The sequence below is a fragment of the Bombina bombina genome, chromosome 5 (assembly GCF_027579735.1).
Source record: "Bombina bombina isolate aBomBom1 chromosome 5, aBomBom1.pri, whole genome shotgun sequence".
NCBI lineage: Eukaryota > Metazoa > Chordata > Amphibia > Anura > Bombinatoridae > Bombina > Bombina bombina.
Window position 1 is genome coordinate 129,253,578 of NC_069503.1, and position 21,976 is coordinate 129,275,553.

Consider the following 21,976-nt stretch of genomic DNA (forward strand, 5'->3'; position numbering starts at 1 on the left):
TTGATTCTTCTGCTTATAATTTCAGTTTTTTTCATTATAAGATGTTAAAACTTTATTTTGGGTGTGGATTATTTTTCAGCGGAATTGGCTGTCTTTATTTTATCCCTCCCTCTCTTTGACTCTTGCGTGGAAGATCCTCATCTTGGGTATTCATTATCCCATACGTCACTAGCTCATGGACTCTTGCTAATTACATGAAAGAAAACATAATTTATGTAAGAACTTAACCTGATAAATTAATTTCTTTCATAGTAGCAAGAGTCCATGAGGCCCACCCTTTTTTTGTGGTGGTTATGATTTTTTGTATAAAGCACAATTATTCCAATTCCTTATTTTTTATGCTTTCGCACTTTTTTCTTGTCCCCCCCACTTCTTGGCTATCTCGTTAAACTGATTTGTGGTGTGGTGAGGGGTGTATTTATAGGCATTTTGAGGTTTGGGAAACTTTGCCCCTCCTGGTAGGAATGTATATCCCATACGTCACTAGCTCAATGGACTCTTGCTAATATTAAAGAAATGAATTTCAGGTAAGTTCTTACATAAATTATGTTTTTTTTTTTCCCATATTTTATGGTAAATTTTCCTAGTCACAGGTTTTCTGGCTTGGACCAGAGTATCTATAACTGAGTCTGAAAACCCACGCTTAGATAAAATCAAGCGTTCAATTTCAAGCAGTCAGCTGCAGAGAGACTAGATTTGGATGTTCGAATGGACCTTGTACTAGAAGATCCTGTCTCAAAAGGTAGCTTCCATGGTGAAGGCCGATGACATTCACCAGGTCTGCATACCAAGTCCTGCGTGGCCACGCAGGAGCTATCAGAATCACCGAGGCCTTCTCCTGTTTGATCCTGGCTACGAGCCTGGGAAGGAGAGGAAACGGTGGAAACACATAAGCTAGGTTGAACGACCAAGGCGCCACTAATGCATCCACTAGAGTCGCCTTGGGATCCCTGGATCTGGACCCGTAGCGAGGAACCTTGAAGTTCTGACGAGACTCCATCAGATCCATGTCTGGAATGCCCCATAATTAAGTTAACTGGGCAAAGACTCCGGGTGGAGTTCCCACTCCCCCGGATGGAAAGTCTGACTCCTCAAATAATCCGCCCTCCCAGTTGTCTACTCCTGGGATGTGAATTGCAGATAGATGGCAGGAGTGATCCTCTGCCCATTCGATGATCTTGGATACCTCTCTCATCGCCAAGGAACTCTGTTCCTCCCTGATGGATGTAAGCTACAGTTGTCATGTTGTCCAACTGGAATCTTATGAATCCGGCCTTCGCTAGTTGAGGCCAAGCCCGGAGTGCATTGAATATCGCTCTCAATTCCAAGATGTTTATCGGGAGAAGAGACTCTTCCCGAGACCATAGACCTGAGCTTTCAGGGAGTCCCAGACCGCGCCCCAGCCTAATAGACTGGCGTCGGTCGTGACAATGACCCACTCTGGTCTGCGGAAACTCATTCCCTGAGACAGGTGATCCTGAGTCAACCACCAACGGAGTGAGTCTCTGGTTTACTGGTCTACTTGAATCTGGGAAGACAAGTCTGCATAATCCCCATTCCACTGTCTGAGCATGCACAGTTGCAATGGTCTTGGATGAATTCGAGCAAAAGGAACCACGTCCATTGCTGCAACCATTAGACCTATTACTTCCATGCACTGAGCTATGGAAGGCTGAGAATAGATTGAAGAACTTGACAAGTCTTAGAAGCTTTGATTTTCTGACCTCTGTCAGAAAAAATCTTCATTTCTACAGAATCTATAATTGTTCCCAGAAAGGAACTCTTGTAGACGGGGACAGGGAACTCTTTTCCACGTTCACCTTCCACCCGTGAGACCTGAGAAAAGCTAATACAATGTCTGTATGAGCCCTTGATCTGGAAAGGGACAGCCGCTTGGATTAGGATGTCGTCTAGGTAAGGTGCCACTGCAATGCCCCCTCTGTCTTAGAACGCGCTAGAAGGGACCCTAGCACCTTGTGAAAATTCTGGGAGCAGTGGCTAAACCGAACAGAAGAGCCACGAACTGGTAATGTTTGTCCAGAAAGGCGAACCTTAGGAACTGATGATGATGATCTTTGTGGATAGGAATATGTAGGTACGCATCCTTTAAATCCACGGTAGTCATGTATTGACCCTCCTGGATTGTTGGTAAAATCGTTCGAATGGTTTCCATTTTGAACGATGGAACTCTGAGAAATTTGTTTTGAATTTTTAAATCCAGATTTGGTCTGAAAGTTCCCTCTTTTTTGGGAACTACAAACAGGTTTGAGTAAAACCCCTGGCCTTGTTCCACTGTTGGGACTGGGTGTTTCACTCCCATCTTTAATAGATATCCTACGCAATGTAAGAATGCCTGTCTCTTTATCTGGTCTGAAGATAAGCGAGACATGTGGAACCTTCCCCTTGGAGGAAGTTCCTTGAATTCTAGAAGATAACCCTGAGAGACTATTTCTAGTGCCCAGGGATCCTGAACATCTCTTGCCGAAGCTGAGCAAAGAGAGAAAGTCTGCCCCCTACTAGATCCGGTCTCAGATCGGGGGCTACCCCTTCATGATGTCTTGGTAGCAGCAGCAGGCTTCTTGGCCTGTTTACCCTTGTTCAGCCTTGCATTGGCTTCCATGCTGGCTTAGCCTGGGAAGCATTACCATCTTGTCTAGAGGCTGCAGAGTTAGGAGACTGTCCGTTCCTGAAGTTGCGAAAGGAACGAAAAACAGAATTTATGTTTACCTGATAAATTTCTTTCTCCAACGGTGTGTCCGGTCCACGGCGTCATCCTTACTTGTGGATATTCTCTTCCCCAACAGGAAATGGCAAAGAGCCCAGCAAAGCTGGTCACATGATCCCTCCTAGGCTCCTGCCTACCCCAGTCATGTCGACCGACGTTAAGGAGGAATATTGCATAGGAGAAACCATATGGTACATGTGGTGACTGTAGTTAAAGAAAATAAAATATCAGACCTGATTAAAAAAACCAGGGCGGGCCGTGGGCCCGACACCACCGTTGGAGAAAGAATTTATCAGGTAAACATAAATTCTGTTTTCTCCAACATAGGTGTGTCCGGTCCAGCGGCGTCATCCTTACTTGTGGGAACCAATACCAAAGCTTTAGGACACGGATGAAGGGAGGGAGCAAATCAGGTCACCTAAATGGAAGGCACCACGGCTTGCAAAACCTTTCTCCCAAAAATAGCCTCAGAAGAAGCAAAAGTATCAAACTTGTAAAATTTGGTAAAAGTGTGCAGTGAAGACCAAGTCGCTGCCCTACATATCTGATCAACAGAAGCCTCGTTCTTGAAGGCCCATGTGGAAGCCACAGCCCTAGTGGGAATGAGCTGTGATTCTTTCGGGAGGCTGCCGTCCTGCAGTCCTCGTAAGCCAATCTGATGATGGCTTTTAATCCAAAAGAGAGAGAGGTAGAAGTTGCTTTTTGACCTCTCCTTTTACCTGAATAAACAACAAACAAGGAAGATGTTTGTCCTAAAATCCTTTGTAGCATCTAAATAGAATTTTAGAGCGCGAACAACATCCAAATTGTGCAACAAACGTTCCTTCTTTGAAACTGGTTTTGGACACAGAGAAGGTACGATAATCTCCTGGTTAATGGTTTTGTTAGAAACAACTTTTGGAAGAAAACCAGGTTTAGTACGTAAAACCACCTTATCTGCATGGAACACCAGATAAGGAGGAGAACACTGCAGAGCAGATAATTCTGAGACTCTTCTAGCAGAAGAAATCGCAACTAAAAACAAAACTTTCCAAGATAATAACTTAATATCAACGAATGTAAGGGTTCAAACGGAACCCCCTGAAGAACTGAAAGAACTAAATTGAGACTCACAAGGAGGAGTCAAAGGTTTGTAAACAGGCTTGATTCTAACCAGAGCCTGAACAAAGGCTTGAACATCTGCACACTGCCAGCTTTTTGTGAAGTAATACCGACAAGGCAGAAATCTGTCCCTTCAGGGAACTTGCAGATAATCCTTTTTCCAATCCTTCTTGAAGGAAGGATAGAATCCTAGGAATCTTAACCTTGTCCAAGGGAATCCTTTAGATTCACACCAACAGATATATTTTTTCCAAATTTTGTGGTAATCTTTCTAGTCACAGGCTTTCTGGCCTGAACAAGAGTATCGATAACAGAATCTGAGAATCCTCGCTTCGATAAAATCAAGCGTTCAATCTCCAAGCAGTCCAGCTGGAGTGAAACCAGATTCGGATGTTCGAACGGACCCTGAACAAGAAGGTCTCGTCTCAAAGGTAGCTTCCAAGGTGGAGCCGATGACATATTCACCAGATCTGCATACCAAGTCCTGCGTGGCCACGCAGGAGCTATCAAGATCACCGACGCCCTCTCCTGCTTGATCCTGGCTATCAGCCTGGGGATGAGAGGAAATGGCGGGAACACATAAGCTAGTTTGAAGGTCCAAGGTGCTACTAGTGCATCCACTAGAGCCCGCCTTGGGATCCCTGGATTCTGGCCCCGTAGCAAGGAACTTTGAAGTTCTGACGAGAGGCCATCAGATCCATGTCTGGAATGCCCCACAGGTGAGTGACTTGGGCAAAGATTTCCGGATGGAGTTCCCACTCCCCCGGATGCAAATGTCTGCCGACTCAGAAAATCCGCTTCCCAATTTTCCACTCCTGGGATGTGGATAGCAGACAGGTGGCAGGAGTGAGACTCCGCCCAAAGAATAATTTTGGTTACTTCTTCCATCGCTAGGGAACTCCTTGTTCCCCCCTGATGGTTGATGTACGCAAACAGTCGTCATGTTGTCTGATTGAAACCGTATGAACCTGGTCCTCGCAAGCTGGGGCCAGGCCTGGAGAGCATTGAATATCGCTCTCAGTTCAGAATATTTATCGGTAGAAGAGATTCTCCCGAGACCAAAGACCCTGAGCTTTCAGGGATCCCCAGACCGCGCCCCAGCCTATCAGACTGGCGTCGGTCGTGACAATGACCCACTCTGGTCTGTGGAACATCATCCCTTGAGACAGATTGTCCAGGGACAGCCACCAACGGAGTGAGTCTCTGGTTCTCTGATTTACTTGTATCTGCGGAGACAAGTCTGTATAGGTCCCCATTCCACTGGACTGAGCATGCACAGTTGTAATGGTCTTAGATGAATGCGCGCAAAAAGGAACTATGTCCATCGCCCGCCACCATCAACCCGATCACTTCCATGCACTGAGCTATGGAAGGAAGAGGAACGGAAATGAAGTATCCGACAAGAGTCCCAGAAGCTTTGTTTTTCTGGCCTCTGTTAGAAAGATCCTCATTTCTAAGGAGTCTATAATTGTTCCCAAGAAGGGAACCTTGTTGACGGGGGATAGAGAACTCTTTTCCACGTTCACTTTCCAGCCGTGAGATCTGAGAAAGGCCAGGACAATGTCCGTGTGAGCCTTTGCTTGAGGAGGGACGACGCTTGAATCAGAATGTCGTCCAGGTAAGGTACTACTGCAATGCCCCTTGGTCTTAGCACCGCTAGAAGGGACCCTAGTACCTTTGTGAAAATCCTTGGAGCAGTGGCTAATCCGAAAGGAAGCGCCACGAACTGGTAATGTTTGTCCAGGAATGCAAACCTTAGGAACCGATGATGTTCCTTTTTGGATAGGAATATGTAGATACGCATCTTTAAATCCACCGTGGTCATGAATTGACCTTCCTGGATGGAAGGAAGGATAGTTCGAATGGTTTCCATCTTGAACGATGGGACCTTGAGAAATTTGTTTAAGATCTTGAGATCTAGGATTTGGTCTGAACGTTCCCTCTTTTTGGGAACTATGAACAGATTGGAGTAGAACCCCATCCCTTGTTCTCTTAATGGAACAGGATGAATCACTCCCATTTTTAACAGGTCTTCTACACCAATGTAAGAACGCCTGTCTTTTTATGTGGTCTGAAGACAACTGCGACCTGTGGAACCTCCCCCTTGGGGGAAGTCCCTTGAATTCCAGAAGATAACCCTGGGAGACTATTTCTAGCGCCCAAGGATCCAGAACATCTCTTGCCCAAGCCTGAGCGAAGAGAGAGAGTCTGCCCCCCACCAGATCCGGTCCCGGATCGGGGGCCAATATTTCATGCTGTCTTGGTAGCAGTGGCAGGTTTCTTGGCCTGCTTTCCCTTGTTCCAGCCTTGCATTGGTCTCCAAGCTGGCTTGGCCTGAGAAGTATTACCCTCTTGCTTAGAGGACGTAGCACCTTGGGCTGGTCCGTTTTTACGAAAGGGACGAAAATTAGGTCTATTTTTTGCCTTGAAAGGCCGATCCTGAGGAAGGGCGTGGCCCTTACCCCCAGTGATATCAGAGATAATCTCCTTCAAGTCAGGACCAAACAACGTTTTCCCCTTGAAAGGAATGTTTAGTAGCTTGTTCTTGGAAGACGCATCAGCCGACCAAGATTTCAACCAAAGCGCTCTGCGCGCCACAATAGCAAACCCAGAGTTCTTAGCCGCTAACTTAGCCAATTGCAAAGAGGCGTCTAGAGTGAAAGAATTAGCCAATTTGAGAGCATTGATTCTGTCCATAATCTCCTCATAAGAGGAGAGTCACTATCGAGCACCTTAAGCAGTTCATCAAACCAGAAATATGCGGCAGTAGTGACAGGGACAATGCATGAAATGGGTTGTAGAAGGTAACCCTGCTGAACAACATCTTTTTAAGCAAACCTTCTAATTTTTTATCCATAGGATCTTTGAAAGCACAAACTATCCTCTATGGGAATAGTGGGTGCGTTTGTTTAAAGTAGAAAACCGCTCCCTCGACCTTGGGGACTGACTGCCATAAGTCCTTTCTGGGGTCGACCATAGAAAACAATTTTTTAAATATGGGGGGAGGACGAAAGGAATACCGGGCCTTTCCCATTCTTTATTAACAATGTCCGCCACCCGCTTGGGTATAGGAAAAGCTTCTGGGAGCCCCGGCACCTCTAGGAACTTGTCCATTTTACATAGTTTCTCTGGGATGACTAAATTTTCACAATCATCCAGAGTGGATAATACCTCCTTAAGCAAAATGCGGAGATGTTCCAATTTAAATTTAAATGTAATCACATCAGATTCAGCCTGCTGAGAATGTTCCCTAAATCAGTAATTTCTCCCTCAGACAAAACCTCCCTGGCCCCCTCAGATTGGGTTAGGGGCCCTTCAGAGATATTAATATCAGCGTTGTCATGCTCTTCAGTAACTAAAACAGAGCAGCCACGCTTACGCTGACAAGGGTTCATTTTGGCTAAAATGTTTTTGACAGAATTATCCATTACAGCCGTTAATTGTTGCATAGTAAGGAGTATTGGCGCGCTAGATGTACTAGGGCCTCCTGAGTGGGCAAGACTCGTGTAGACGAAGGAGGGAATGATGCTAGTTCCATGCTTACTCCCCTCACTTGAGGAATCATCTTGGGCATCATTGTCATTATCACATAAATCACATTTATTTAAATGAATAGGAATTCTGGCTTCCCCACATTCAGAACACAGTCTATCTGGTAGTTCAGACATGTTAAACAGGCATAAACTTGATCAGAAAGTACAAAAAAACGTTTTAAAATAAAACCGTTACTGTCACTTTAAATTTTAAACTGAACACACTTTATTACTGCAATTGCGAAAAAACATGAAGGAATTGTTCAAAATTCACCAAATTTTCACCACAGCGTCTTAAAGCCTTGAAAATATTGCAACACCAATTTTGGAAGCTTAACCCTTAAAATAACGGAACCGGAGCCGTTTTAAGCTTTAAACCCCTTTACAGTCCCTGGTATCTGCTTTGCTGAGACCCAACCAAACCCAAAGGGGAATACGATACCAAATGACGCCTTCAGAGTCTTTTATAAGTATCAGAGCTCCTCTCACATGCGACTGCATGCCATGCCTCTCAAAAACAAGTGCGCAACACCGGCGCGAAATGAGACTCTGCCTATGCTTTGGGAAAGCCCCTAAAGAATAAGGTGTCTAAAACAGTGCCTGCCGATATTATTATATCAAAATACCCAGATAAAATGATTCCCTCAAGGCTAAATATGTGTTATTAATCAATCGATTTAGCCCAGAAAAAAGTCTACAGTTTAAATAAGCCCTTGTGAAGCCCTTATTTACAATCGTAATAAACATGGCTTACCGGATCCCATAGGGAAAATGACAGCTTCCAGCATTACATCGTCTTGTTAGAATGTGTCATACCTCAAGCAGCAAGGGACTGCAAACTGTTCCCCCAACTGAAGTTAATTGCTCTCAACAGTCCTGTGTGGAACAGCCATGGATTTTAGTTACGGTTGCTAAAATCATTTTCCTCATACAAACAGAATTCTTCATCTCTTTTCTGTTTCTGAGTAAATAGTAAGTACCCGTACTATTTGAAAATAACAAACTCTTGATTGAATAATGAAAAACTACCGTTAAACACTAAAAAACTCTAAGCCATCTCCGTGGAGATGTTGCCTGTACAACGGCAAAGAGAATGACTGGGGTAGGCGGAGCCTAGGAGGGATCATGTGACCAGCTTTGCTGGGCTCTTTGCCATTTCCTGTTGGGGAAGAGAATATCCCACAAGTAAGGATGACGCCGTGGACCGGACACACCGATGTTGGAGAAAGTAGATTTTATTCTTAGCCTTAAAGGGCCTATCCTGTGGGAGGCGTGGCCCATTCCCCCAGTGATGTCTGAAATAATCTCCTTCAATTCTGGCCCCAAAAGGGTCTTACCTTTGAAAGGAGATATAAGCATTTTTGTTTTGGAAGACACATCCGCCGACCAAGACTTTAAGCCAGAGCGCTCTGCGCACCACAATTGCAAAACCTGAATATTTCGCCGCTAACTTCGCCAATTGCAAAGCGGCATCTAAAATAAAGGAATTAGCTAACTTAAGTGCGGTGAATTCTGTCCATGACTTCCTCATAAGGAGTCTCCTTATTGAGCGAATTTTCTAGTTCTTCGAACCAAAAACACGCCGCCGTTGTGACAGGAATAATGCACGAAATTGGTTGGAGGAGGAAACCTTGCTGAACAAATATCTTTTTTAAGCAAACCCTCCAATTTTTTATCCATAGGATCTTTGAAAGCACAACTGTCCTCAATGGGAATAGTCGTGCGTTTGGCCAATGTAGAAACTGCCCCCCAACCTTAGGGACTGTTTTGCCATGCGTCCCTCCTTGGGTCGACAAAAACATAATTTATGCTTACCTGATAAATTCCTTTCTTCTGTTGTGTGATCAGTCCACGGGTCATCATTACTTCTGGGATATAACTCCTCCCCAACAGGAAATGCAAGAGGATTCACCCAGCAGAGCTGCATATAGCTCCTCCCCTCTACGTCAGTCCCAGTCATTTCGACCAAGAATCAACGAGAAAGGAGTAACCAAGGGTGAAGTGGTGACTGGAGTATAATTTAAAAAGATATTTACCTGCCTTAAAACAGGGCGGGCCGTGGACTGATCACACAACAGAAGAAAGGAATTTATCAGGGTAAGCATAAATTATGTTTTCTTCTGTTATGTGTGATCAGTCCACGGGTCATCATTACTTCTGGGATACCAATACCAAAGCAAAAGTACACGGATGACGGGAGGGATAGGCAGGCTCATTATACAGAAGGAACCACTGCCTGAAGAACCTTTCTCCCAAAAATAGCCTCCGAAGAAGCAAAAGTGTCAAATTTGTAAAATTTGGAAAAAGTATGAAGCGAAGACCAAGTTGCAGCCTTGCAAATCTGTTCAACAGAGGCCTCATTCTTAAAGGCCCAAGTGGAAGCCACAGCTCTAGTGGAGTGAGCTGTAATTCTTTCAGGGGGCTGCTGTCCAGCAGTTCATAGGCTAAACGTATTATGCTACGAAGCCAAAAAGAGAGAGAGGTAGCAGAGCTTTTTGACCTCTCCTCTGTCCAGAATAAACGACAAACAGGGAAGAAGTTTGGCGAAAATCTTTAGTTGCCTGCAAGTAGAACTTGAGGGCACGAACTACATCCAGATTGTGTAGAAGACGTTCCTTCTTTGAAGAAGGATTTGGACACAAGGATGGAACAACAATCTCTTGATTGATATCCTGTTAGTGACTACCTTAGGTAAGAACCCTGGTTTAGTACGCAGAACTACTTGTTCTGAGTGAAAAATCAGATAAGGAGAATCACAATGTAAGGCTGATAACTCAGAGGACTCTTCGAGCCGAGGAAATAGCCATTAAAAACAGAACTTTCCAAGATAACAATTTTATATCAATGGAATGAAGGGGTTCAAATGGAACACCTGTAAAACGTTAAGAACTAAGTTTAAACTCCATGGCGGAGCAACAGCTTTAAACACAGGCTTGATCCTAGCCAAAGCCTGACAAAAAGCCTGGACGTCTGGATTTTCTGACAGACGCCTGTGTAACAAGATGGACAGAGCTGAAATCTGTCCCTTTAATGAACTAGCTGATAAACCCTTTTCTAACCCTTCTTGTAGAAAAGACAATATCCTAGAGATCCTAACCTTACTCCAGGAGTAATGTTTGGATTTCGCACCAGTATAGGTATTTACGCCATATTTTATGGTAAATCTTTCTGGTAACAGGCTTCCTAGCCTGTATCAGGGTATCAATAACCGACTCAGAAAAACCACGTTTTGATAAAATCAAACGTTCAATTTCCAAGCAGTCAGCTTCAGAGAAGTTAGATTTTGATGTTTGAATGGACCCTGGTATTTTTTGATGCGTAGCAAAGAGCGCCAAAAACGGCCCCTCCCTCTCCCACACAGCAGTGAAGAGAAACGAAACTGTCACAATTAAAGCAAAAAAAACTGCCAAGTGGAAAATAATGCCCAAATATTTATTCACACAGTACCTCAGCAATGTAAACGATTCTACATTCCAGCAAAAACGTTTAACATGATAAATAGTTATTAAAAAGGATTAGTGACCTTTAACAGAGTAGTTCCGGTGAAATACCATCCCAGAAAACTGAAGTGTATACATACATGTCATTTTAACGGTATGGCAGGATTTTCTCATCAATTCCATTCAGAAATAAAAACTGCTACATACCTCAATGCAGATTCATCTGCCCGCTGTCCCCTGATCTGAAGCCTTTACCTCCCTCAGATGGCCGAGAACAGCAATATGATCTTAACTACTCCGGTTAAAATCATAGTAAAAAACTCTGACAGGATTCTTCCTCAAACTCTGCAGAGAAGTAATAACACGCTCCGGTGCTATTTTAAAATAACAAACTTTTGATTGAAGTCATAAAAACTAAGTATAATCACCATAGTCCTCTCACACATCCTATCTAGTCGTTGGGTGCAAGAGAATGACTGGGACTGACGTAGAGGGGGAGGAGCTATATGCAGCTCTGCTGGGTGAATCCTCTTGCATTTCCTGTTGGGGAGGAGTTATATCCCAGAAGTAATGATGACCCGTGGACTGATCACACATAACAGAAGAAATATAGGAGGTGGGACAAAAGGTATGCCTGGTTTCTCCACTCCTTAGTCACTATGTCCGCCACCCTCTTGGGTATCGGAAAGGCATCAGGGTGCACAGGGACCTCTAGGAATTTGTCCATTTTGCAGAATTTTTCTGGAATGACCAAAGAGTCACAATCGTCCAGAGTAGTTAGCACCTCCTTAAGCAGGGCGCGGAGATGTTCTAACTTAAATTTAAACGTCACAACATCAGGTTCTGCCTGTTGAGAAACTTTTCCTGAATCAGAAATTTCTCCCTCCGACAGACCCTCCCTCACTGCCAATTCTGACTGGTGTGAGGGTATGACCGATAAATTATCGTCAGCGCACCCTTGCTCATCCGCTGCATTTAAAACTGAGCAATCACGCTTTCTTTGAAATGCTGGCATTTTGGATAAAATATTAGCTATAGAATTATCCTTACTGCCGTTAATTGTTGCATAGTAAAAAGCATTGGCGCGCTAGATGTACTAGGTGTCGCCTGCGCGGCATAACTGGTGTTGACACAGAAGGAGAGGATGGTGAACTACCCCCTCTACCTTCATTTGAGGAATCATCTTGGGCAACCTTATTAAATGTGACAGTACTGTCTTTACTTTGTTTGGACGCCATGGCACAATTCTCACATACATTTAAAGGGGGGACCACCTTGGCCTCCATACATACAGAACATGTTCTATCTGAAGGTACAGACATGTTAGACAGGCTTTTACAGGCTATAAATGCAATAAAACCGTTTTTAAACAAAACCGTTACTGGCTTAAACAGAGCACACTTTATTTCTGAATGTGTGTGAAAAACTATCCTTACCAAATTTGCACCCTAGTGTTCTTAATGCTTTGAAAGTATTGCACACCAAATTTCAAGTTTGTAACCCCTTAAATGAGCAAACCGGAGCTATTTGATTAATTTACCAGCTTAAACCCACTACAGTCCCAGCCACAGCCTTTGCTGCGGCTTCACCTTTCCTTAGGGGATATTCGCCACAGAAATAAGCCTTCCAGAATCGTTTTTTATGGCCACCGGACCCACTCACATGAAGCTGCATGCACTGCTTCCAGAAGTAACTGCGCAATTAAGGTGCGAAAATGAGGCCTCCTCCCTCATACTAGAGTGAAAGGCCCTTCCTGACTAGAATAGGTGTCCTAAACGACTGCCAGGCGATTAAAAAACATTCCCAAAGTGTTTTCAAATTCCAAAACACTCCAAAAGAGATAAATATTGTATAAATCAATCGATTTAGCCCACAATAGTGTCAACCAGTATATAGCCCATTAATAAGCCTTCATTCCGTTATGAGTCTAAGAAAATGGCTTACCGAGCTCAAAAAGGGAAATGACAGTCTTCTAGCATACTATGTCTTGTTAGAAATGGACTAGTCATACTTGAGCAGAAAAGTCTGCAAACTGTTCCCCCCAACTGAAGTTCTCTGGGGCTCAACAGTCCTGCGTGGGAACAGCAATTGATTTTAGTTACTGCTGCTAAAATCATACTCTCTGTTTTAGAGTAAATAGTACAAACCGGCACTATTTTAAAATAAACTCTTGATAGAAGAATAAAAAACTACAACTAACACCACATACTCTTTACCATCCCCGTGGAGATGCTACTTGTTCAGAGCGGCAAGAGAATGACTGGGGGGCGGAGCCAGATGGGGGGCTATATGGGCAGCTTTTGCTGTGCTCTCTTTGCCATTTCCTGTTAGTGAAGAGAATATTCCCACAAGTAAGGATGAAGCAATGGACCAGACACACCAATGTAGGAGAAATTGGTAAATTTAATACACTGAAATTTTGTAATTTACAGCTGAAAACTTAAGGGAAAGGAAACCCAAAATTTCTCATATAATCTAATTTGCCTCAATCTTTAGATATCCCTTATTAAATAGCAATGCACATAGTTGAGCCAATCACAGGAGGCATCTATGTGCAGCCACCAATCAGCAGCTAACAAGCCTATCTATATATTTATTTTAACAAAGGATATCAAGAGAATGAAGCAAACGGAATAGAAGTAAATTGCAGAGTTGCTAAAAATTGCATGCTCTTTCTAAATGATAAGAAAAAAAAAAAATTGGGTTTCATGTCCATTTAATCTGACAGACATAGCACTGACTCACTTCAAATAGGACAATTAATCCCTAGATACCCACCTTGTCATTTTTGGCCTCATCCATCACATCACACATGCTTCGTCGTCTTTTGCTTTTCTCAGGTGTATCTTCTCCCTGCGTCCGCTCTATTCTTTTAAGTGCTGACCTGCCTGCAGGATTCAGTGCAGATGGAGAGTTGACCGCCTCACAGCGCTGCAATAGACAGATTACAATGAAAAATTTTTTTAATTCTAAATATGAAGGCAAACATTTCTTACACTAAGCACATTCACAAAACTCACACTCCCAGTGTTTTTTGTGACCAGTGGAGCAGTCCAGAGGCTTGACATGCCAGAAGGAAATGCAGAATCATCCTGCAAGTGAAAAATTAAACAATTTAGATGACCAGATGTCTGAACCAAGTTCAACAGTTACAAAAAAACAAAACACAATAATTCTGGATTAGTGTAATCTTAGAGGCAAGCTGAAAAGGTATATTTAAAAAGGGACATTAAGACATGCCTCTAACCATGGGTAGTTTTAAAATATCACAGCAGCTTTGTTTTGCAACAGATAATGTAGAGACATGAACAAAAAAAAAACCAAAAAAAAAGTGTTATGCTTGTGAGTAATATCACTATACCTCAATAAAGCAATGGTAATTCTGCTCGTCAGCCAGCGACCAATAACCGACTACTAAACACAGTAGAATTAAATTGATAAATACAAAATAATACAAGAAAATGGCACTTTGCATATGAAATTAGCAGTTTAAAAAGGTTTTCTGCAAATTTCTAAGTTATCCAATTTTCACTCCATCACGGGCCAGCCATCGCAAAATGCAAATGCTGTGCACAAGCTCAGTAGGAGACCATGCCTGTTTTGATAATGGAAATATTTTGAAAGTAGTTTTTTTTTTTTAATAGAGTGCTTTATCATGGAAGTAAGTTTCACTTTATAGTGGCCTTTTAAAGGACCAGTTGTAAAGGATTAAAAAAAAAAAAAAAAATTGTCATAACTGTCAGTGCACCGGCTTCTGCTTGTCAGATATTGCAGTCAAGCCACTTTAAACAAGGTTACATTTGCCTTTAAGCCAACAAAGAGCAAAAAAAAATTATATAAAAAAAAAATAAAATTATATTTCTATATCTATACGTTTCATTATATATATATATATATATTTTTTTTTTTTTTTTTTTTAAGTGTTCTGAAAAAAAATAAATTTATGCTTACCTGATAAATTACTCTTACGATGTGACGAGTCCACGGATTTCATCCTTACTTGTGGGATATTAACCTCCTGCTAACAGGAAGTGGCAAAGAGCACCACAGCAGAGCTGTATATATATAGCCCCTCCTTCCCCTCCACCCTCAGTCATTCAGCCGAAGGTATAGGAAGAGAAAAAGTAAAGGCTAAAAGGTGCAGAGGTGACTGAAGTTTACAAAAAATATAAAGAAAAACTGTCTTAAAAAGAACAGGGTGGGCCGTGGACTTGTCATATCGTAAAAGAAAGTCATTTATCAGGTAAGCATAAATATTGTTTTCTTTTACAAAGATATGACTAGTCCACGGATTTCATCCTTACTTGTGGGATACAATACCAAAGCAATAGGACACGGATAAAAAGGGAGGGACAAGACAGGAACCTAAACGGAAGGCACCACTGCTTGAAGAACCTCTCTCCCAAAAATAGCCTCAGAAGAAGCAAAAGTATCAAATTTGTAAAATTTGTAAAAAGTGTGAAGGGACGACTAAGTCGCAGCCTTACAAATCTGTTCAACAGATGCATCGCTTCTAAAAGCCCATGTGGAAGTCACAGCCCTAGTAGAATGAGCCGTAATTCTTTCAGGAGGCTGCTGTCCAGCCGTCTCATATGCCAGGCGGATGATACTTCTCAGCCAAAAAGAGGTAGCTGTAGCTTTCTGACCCCTACACTTTCCAGAATAAACAATGAATAAAGAAGAAGATTGACAGAAATCCTTAGTTGCCTGTAAGTAAAAAACTTTAAGGCACTGACCACATCCAAATTATGCAACATATGCTCCTTCTTAGAAGGGTTAGGACATAAGGAAGGAACAACAATTTCCTGATTAATATTCTTATCTGAAACAACCTAAAAACATAACTTTCCAGGATAACAATTTGATATCCATGGAATGCATGGGTTCAAACGGAACCCCTTGCAGAACTCTAAGAACTAAATTCAAACTCCAGGGAGTAGTAATGGGTCTAAATACAGGCTTAATTCTAGATAAAGCCTGACAAAAAGACTGAACATCTGGTACATTTGCCAAACGTTTGTGAAACAGAATTGACAAAGCTGAAATTTGTCCCCTTAAGGAACTTGCTGATAACCCTTTCTCCAATCCTTCTTGGAGAAAAGACAGAATCCTAGGAATCCCAACTTTACTCCATGCGTAACTCTTGGATTCACACCAATAAAGATATTTACACCATATCTTATGATGGATTTTTCTAGTGACAGGCTTTCTAGCCTATATCAAAGTATTGATGACCGAATCAGAGAATCCTCGCTTCGATAAAATCAAGCGTTCAATCTCCATGCAGTCAGTTGCAGAGAAATTAGATTTGGATGTTGGAAAGGACCTTGAATGAGAAGGTCCTGTCTCAATGGAAGTTTCCACGGTGGCAGAGAGGACATGTCCACTAGATCCGCATACCAAATCCTGCGTGGCCACGCAGGCGCTATCAGGATCACTGAAGCTCTCTCCTGTTAGATTTCGAGCCATCATGCGTGGAAGGAGAGGAAACGTCGGAAACACATAAGCTAGGCTGAACAACCAAGGTACTGCCAAGGCATCGATCAGTTCGGCCTGAGGATCCCTTGACCGTGGATCCATATCTTGGAAGCTTGGCATTCTGTTGAGATGCCATCAAATCCAATTTCTGTCTGCCCCATCTGAGAATCAATGAGGCAAATACCTCTGGGTGAAGTTCCCACTCCCCTGGATGAAAAGTCTGCCGACTTAGAAAATCTGCTTCCCAGTTCTCTACCCCTGGGATGTAGATTGCTGACAGACGACAAGAGTAGGCTTCCGCCCAACTGATTATCTTGGATACCTCTATCATCGCTAAGGAACTCCTTGTTCCCCCCCCGATGATTGATAAATGCCACAGTCGTGAATCTGATTAATTTGGCCGAAGCCAACTGAGGCCACGCCTGAAGCGTATTGAATATTGCTCTCAGTTCCAGAATATTGATTGGAAGAGACTACTTGAATCCAAACACCCTGAGCCTTCAGGGAGTTCCAAACTGCACCCCAGCCCAGAAGGCTGGCATCTTTTGTCACTATCACCCACGAGGGTCTGCGGAAACAAGTCCCTTGGGACAGATGATCCGGCAAAAACCATCTCTTTATCTGAGGAGATAAATCTGCATAATCCCCATTCCACTGTCAGAGCATGCACAGTTGCAGTGATCTGAGATGAAAGCGAGCAAACTGAATGATGTCCATTGCCGCTACCATAAATCTAATTACCTCCATACACTGAGCCACTGATGGCCGAGGAATGGACTGAAGTGCTCGGCAAGTATTTAGAAACTTTGATTTTCTCACCTCCGTCAGAAAAATATTCATGGCTACCGAGTCATATAGCTATGGGTTCTCAGAAAAGACAACACTGTGTCCGTGTTAGAGTTTGTCAGATGATATGTTGACACCTGAATCAGAATATCGTCCAGATAAGGAGCCACCGCTATTCCTCGCGGCCTGAGAACCGCCAAAAGAGACCCTACAACATTTGTGAAGACTCTGGGTGCTGTGGCCAACCAGAAAGGAAGAACTACAAACTGATAATGTTTGTCCAAGAAGGCAAACCTTGGAAACCGATGATGATCCTTGTGGATTGGAATATGAAGGTAAGCATCCTTTAAATCCACGGTAGTCATATTGACCCTCCTGGATCATTGGTAAGATTGTTCGTATAGTCTCCATCTTGAACGATGGGAATCTGAGAAACTTGTTTAGACACTTGAGATCTAAAATGGGTATGAAAGTTCACTCTGTTTTGGGAACCACAAATAGGTTTGAGTAAAACCCGTCCCATTTTTGGAACTGGACAAATTACTCCCATAGTAGAAAGGTTTTTACATAGCGTAAGAACGCCTCTTTTTATCTGGTTTGCAGATAACTTTGAAAGATGAAAATGGGAGAAAGTCCTTGAATTCCAATTGATAACCGTGGGTCACTATTTCTAGTGCCCAGGAATCTTGAACATCTCTTGCCCAAGCCTGAGCAAAGAAGAAAGAGTGAAATAATAAGTGATAGGTCTGGACTATTACCTAAAAACTCAAAGCCAACTCTAAGATAGACTGTGATCCCTCAAACAATTAGAAACATGTATGTAGAAAAAAGGTGAATAAGAGTGGTGCACTAGGCTGAGTTAAGTATCAAATTAAAATTCAAATATAAAATAGTATAATAAATAAATTAGTATAATAAATACATATAAAAACCAGTTATTGGAGAAGCAAACTGAAATCATATAAATGAATAGGCAAACTGATCGTTAATACTATCAAAAAAACAGAATTTATGTTTACCTGATAAATTACTTTCTCCAACGGTGTGTCCGGTCCACGGCGTCATCCTTACTTGTGGGATATTCTCTTCCAACAGGAAATGGCAAAGAGCCCAGCAAAGCTGGTCACATGATCCCTCCTAGGCTCCGCCTTCCCCAGTCATTCGACCGACGTAAAGGAGGAATATTTGCATAGGAGAAATCATATGATACCGTGGTGACTGTAGTTAAAGAAAATAAATTATCAGACCTGATTAAAAAACCAGGGCGGGCCGTGGACCGGACACACCGTTGGAGAAAGTAATTTATCAGGTAAACATAAATTCTGTTTTCTCCAACATAGGTGTGTCCGGTCCACGGCGTCATCCTTACTTGTGGGAACCAATACCAAAGCTTTAGGACACGGATGAAGGGAGGGAGCAAATCAGGTCACCTAGATGGAAGGCACCACGGCTTGCAAAACCTTTCTCCCAAAAATAGCCTCAGAAGAAGCAAAAGTATCAAATTTGTAAAATTTAGTAAAAGTGTGCAGTGAAGACCAAGTCGCTGCCTTACATATCTGATCAACAGAAGCCTCGATCTTGAAGGCCCATGTGGAAGCCACAGCCCTAGTGGAATGAGCTGTGATTCTTTCAGGAGGCTGCCGTCCGGCAGTCTCGTAAGCCAATCTGATGATGCTTTTAATCCAAAAAGAGAGAGAGGTAGAAGTTGCTTTTTGACCTCTCCTTTTACCAGAATAAACAACAAACAAAGAAGATGTTTGTCTAAAATCCTTTGTAGCATCTAAATAGAATTTTAGAGCACGAACTACATCCAAATTGTGCAACAAACGTTCCTTCTTTGAAACTGGATTCGGACACAAAGAAGGCACGACTATCTCCTGGTTAATGTTTTTGTTAGAAACAACTTTCGGAAGAAAACCAGGTTTAGTACGCAGAACCACCTTATCTGCATGGAACACCAGATAAGGAGGAGAACACTGCAGAGCAGATAATTCTGAAACTCTTCTAGCAGAAGAAATTGCAACCAAAAACAAAACTTTCCAAGATAATAACTTAATATCAACGGAATGTAAGGGTTCAAACGGAACCCCCTGAAGAACTGAAAGAACTAAATTGAGACTCCAAGGAGGAGTCAAAGGTTTGTAAACAGGCTTGATTCTAACCAGAGCCTGAACAAAGGCTTGAACATCTGGCACAGCTGCCAGCCTTTTGTGAAGTAACACAGACAAGGCAGAAATCTGTCCTTTCAAAGAACTTGCAGATAATCCTTTCTCCAAACCTTCTTGAAGAAAGGATAGAATCTTAGGAATTTTTATCTTGTCCCAAGGGAATCCTTTAGATTCACACCAATAGATATATTTTTTCCATATTTTGTGGTAGATTTTTCTAGTTACAGGCTTTCTGGCCTGAACAAGAGTATCAATGACAGAATCTGAGAACCCTCGCTTTGATAAGATCAAGCGTTCAATCTCCAAGCAGTCAGTTGGAGTGAGACCAGATTTGGATGTTCTAACGGACCTTGAACAAGAAGGTCTCGTCTCAAAGGTAGCTTCCATGGTGGAGCCGATGACATATTCACCAGGTCTGCATACCAAGTCCTGCGTGGCCACGCAGGAGCTATCAAGATCACCGATGCCCTCTCCTGATTGATCCTGGCTACCAGCCTGAAGATGAGAGGAAACGGCGGGAATACATAAGCTAGTTTGAAGGTCTACTAGAGTCGCCTTGGGATCCCTGGATCTGGACCCGTAGCAAGGAACCTTGAAGTTCTGACGAGAGGCCATCAGATCCATGTCTGGAATGCCCCACAATTGAGTGATTTGGGCAAAGATTTCCGGATGGAGTTCCCACTCCCCCCGGATGAAATGTCTGACGACTCAGAAAATCCGCTTCCCAGTTTTCCACCCCTGGAATGTGGATTGCAGACAAGTGGCAGGAGTGAGTCTCCGCCCATTGAATGATTTTGGTCACTTCTTCCATCGCCAGGGAACTCCTTGTTCCCCCCTGATGGTTGATGTACGCAACAGTCGTCATGTTGTCTGATTGAAACCGTATGAACTTGGTCTTTGCTAGCTGAGGCCAAGCCTTGAGAGCATTGAATATCGCTCTCAGTTCCAGAATATTTATCGGGAGAATAGATTCTTCCCGAGACCAAAGACCCTGCGCTTTCAGGGGTCCCCAGACCGCGCCCCAGCCCACCAGACTGGCGTCGGTCGTGACAATGACCCACTCTGGTCTGCGGAAGCTCATCCCCTGTGACAGGTTGTCCAGGGACAGCCACCAACTGAGTGAATCTCTGGTCCTCTGATCTACTTGTATCGTCGGAGACAAGTCTGTATAGTCCCCATTCCACTGACTGAGCATGCACAGTTGTAATGGTCTTAGATGAATTCGCGCAAAAGGAACTATGTCCATTGCCGCTACCATCAAACCTATTACTTCCATGCACTGCGCTATGGAAGGAAGAGGAACAGAATTAAGTATTTGACAAGAGTTTAGAAGTTTTGATTTTCTGGCCTCTGTCAGAAAAATCCTCATTTCTAAGGAGTCTATTATTGTTCCCAAGAAGGGAACCCTTGTTGACGGAGATAGAGAACTTTTTTCTACGTTCACTTTCCACCCGTGAGATCTGAGAAAGGCCAGGACAATGTCCGTGTGAGCCTTTGCTTGTGGAAGGGACGACGCTTGAATCAGAATGTCGTCCAAGTAAGGTACTACTGCAATGCCCCTTGGTCTTAGCACCGCTAGAAGGGACCCTAGTACCTTTGTGAAAATTCTTGGAGCAGTGGCTAATCCGAACGGAAGTGCCACAAACTGGTAATGCTTGTCCAGGAATGCGAACCTTAGGAACCGATGATGTTCCTTGTGGATAGGAATATGTAGATACGCATCCTTTAAATCCACCGTGGTCATGAATTGACCTTCCTGGATGGAAGGAAGAATTGTTCGAATGGTTTCCATTTTGAACGATGGAACCTTGAGAAACTTGTTTAGGATCTTGAGATCTAAGATTGGTCTGAATGTTCCCTCTTTTTTGGGAACTATGAACAGATTGGAGTAGAACCCCATCCCTTGTTCTAATGGAACAGGATGAATCACTCCCATTTTTAACAGGTCTTCTACACAATGTAAGAATGCCTGTTTTTTTATGTGGTCTGAAGACAATTGAGACCTGTGGAACCTCCCCCTTGGGGGAAGCCCCTTGAATTCCAGAAGATAACCTTGGGAGACTATTTCTAGCGCCCAAGGATCCAGAACATCTCTTGCCCAAGCCTGAGCGAAGAGAGAGAGTCTGCCCCCCACAAGATCCGGTCCCGGATCGGGGGCCAACATCTCATGCTGTCTTGGTAGCAGTGGCAGGTTTCTTGGCCTGCTTTCCCTTGTTCCAGCCTTGCATTGGCCTCCAGGCTGGCTTGGCTTGAGAAGTATTACCCTCTTGCTTAGAGGACGTAGCACTTGGGGCTGGTCCGTTTCTGCGAAAGAGACGAAAATTAGGTTTATTTTTGGCCTTGAAAGACCTATCCTGAGGAAGGGCGTGGCCCTTGCCCCCAGTGATATCAGAAATAATCTCTTTCAAGTCAGGGCCAAACAACGTTTTCCCCTTGAAAGGAATGTTAAGCAATTTGTTCTTGGAAGACGCATCCGCTGACCAAGATTTTAGCCAAAGCGCTCTGCGCGCTACAATAGCAAAACCAGAATTTTTCGCCGCTAACCTAGCCAATTGCAAAGTGGCGTCTAGGGTGAAAGAATTAGCCAATTTGAGAGCATGAATTCTGTCCATAATCTCCTCATAAGAAGAATTTTTATTGAGCGCCTTTTCTAGTTCATCGAACCAGAAACACGCTGCTGTAGTGACAGGAACAATGCATGAAATTGGTTGTAGAAGGTAACCTTGCTGAACAAACATCTTTTTA

At 43.2% G+C, this 21,976-nt stretch overlaps 1 protein-coding gene across 1 annotated transcript in view; it reads right to left on the reverse strand.

Moving 5' to 3' along the window:
- The window catches only part of CDC25A (cell division cycle 25A), a 174,589-nt gene that overhangs the window by 67,338 nt on the left and 85,275 nt on the right, over nt 1-21,976 (reverse strand). The window contains 2 exon segments of the mRNA XM_053713687.1: nt 13,578-13,730; nt 13,796-13,891. Coding sequence (XP_053569662.1) covers nt 13,578-13,730; nt 13,796-13,891 — 249 coding nt within the window.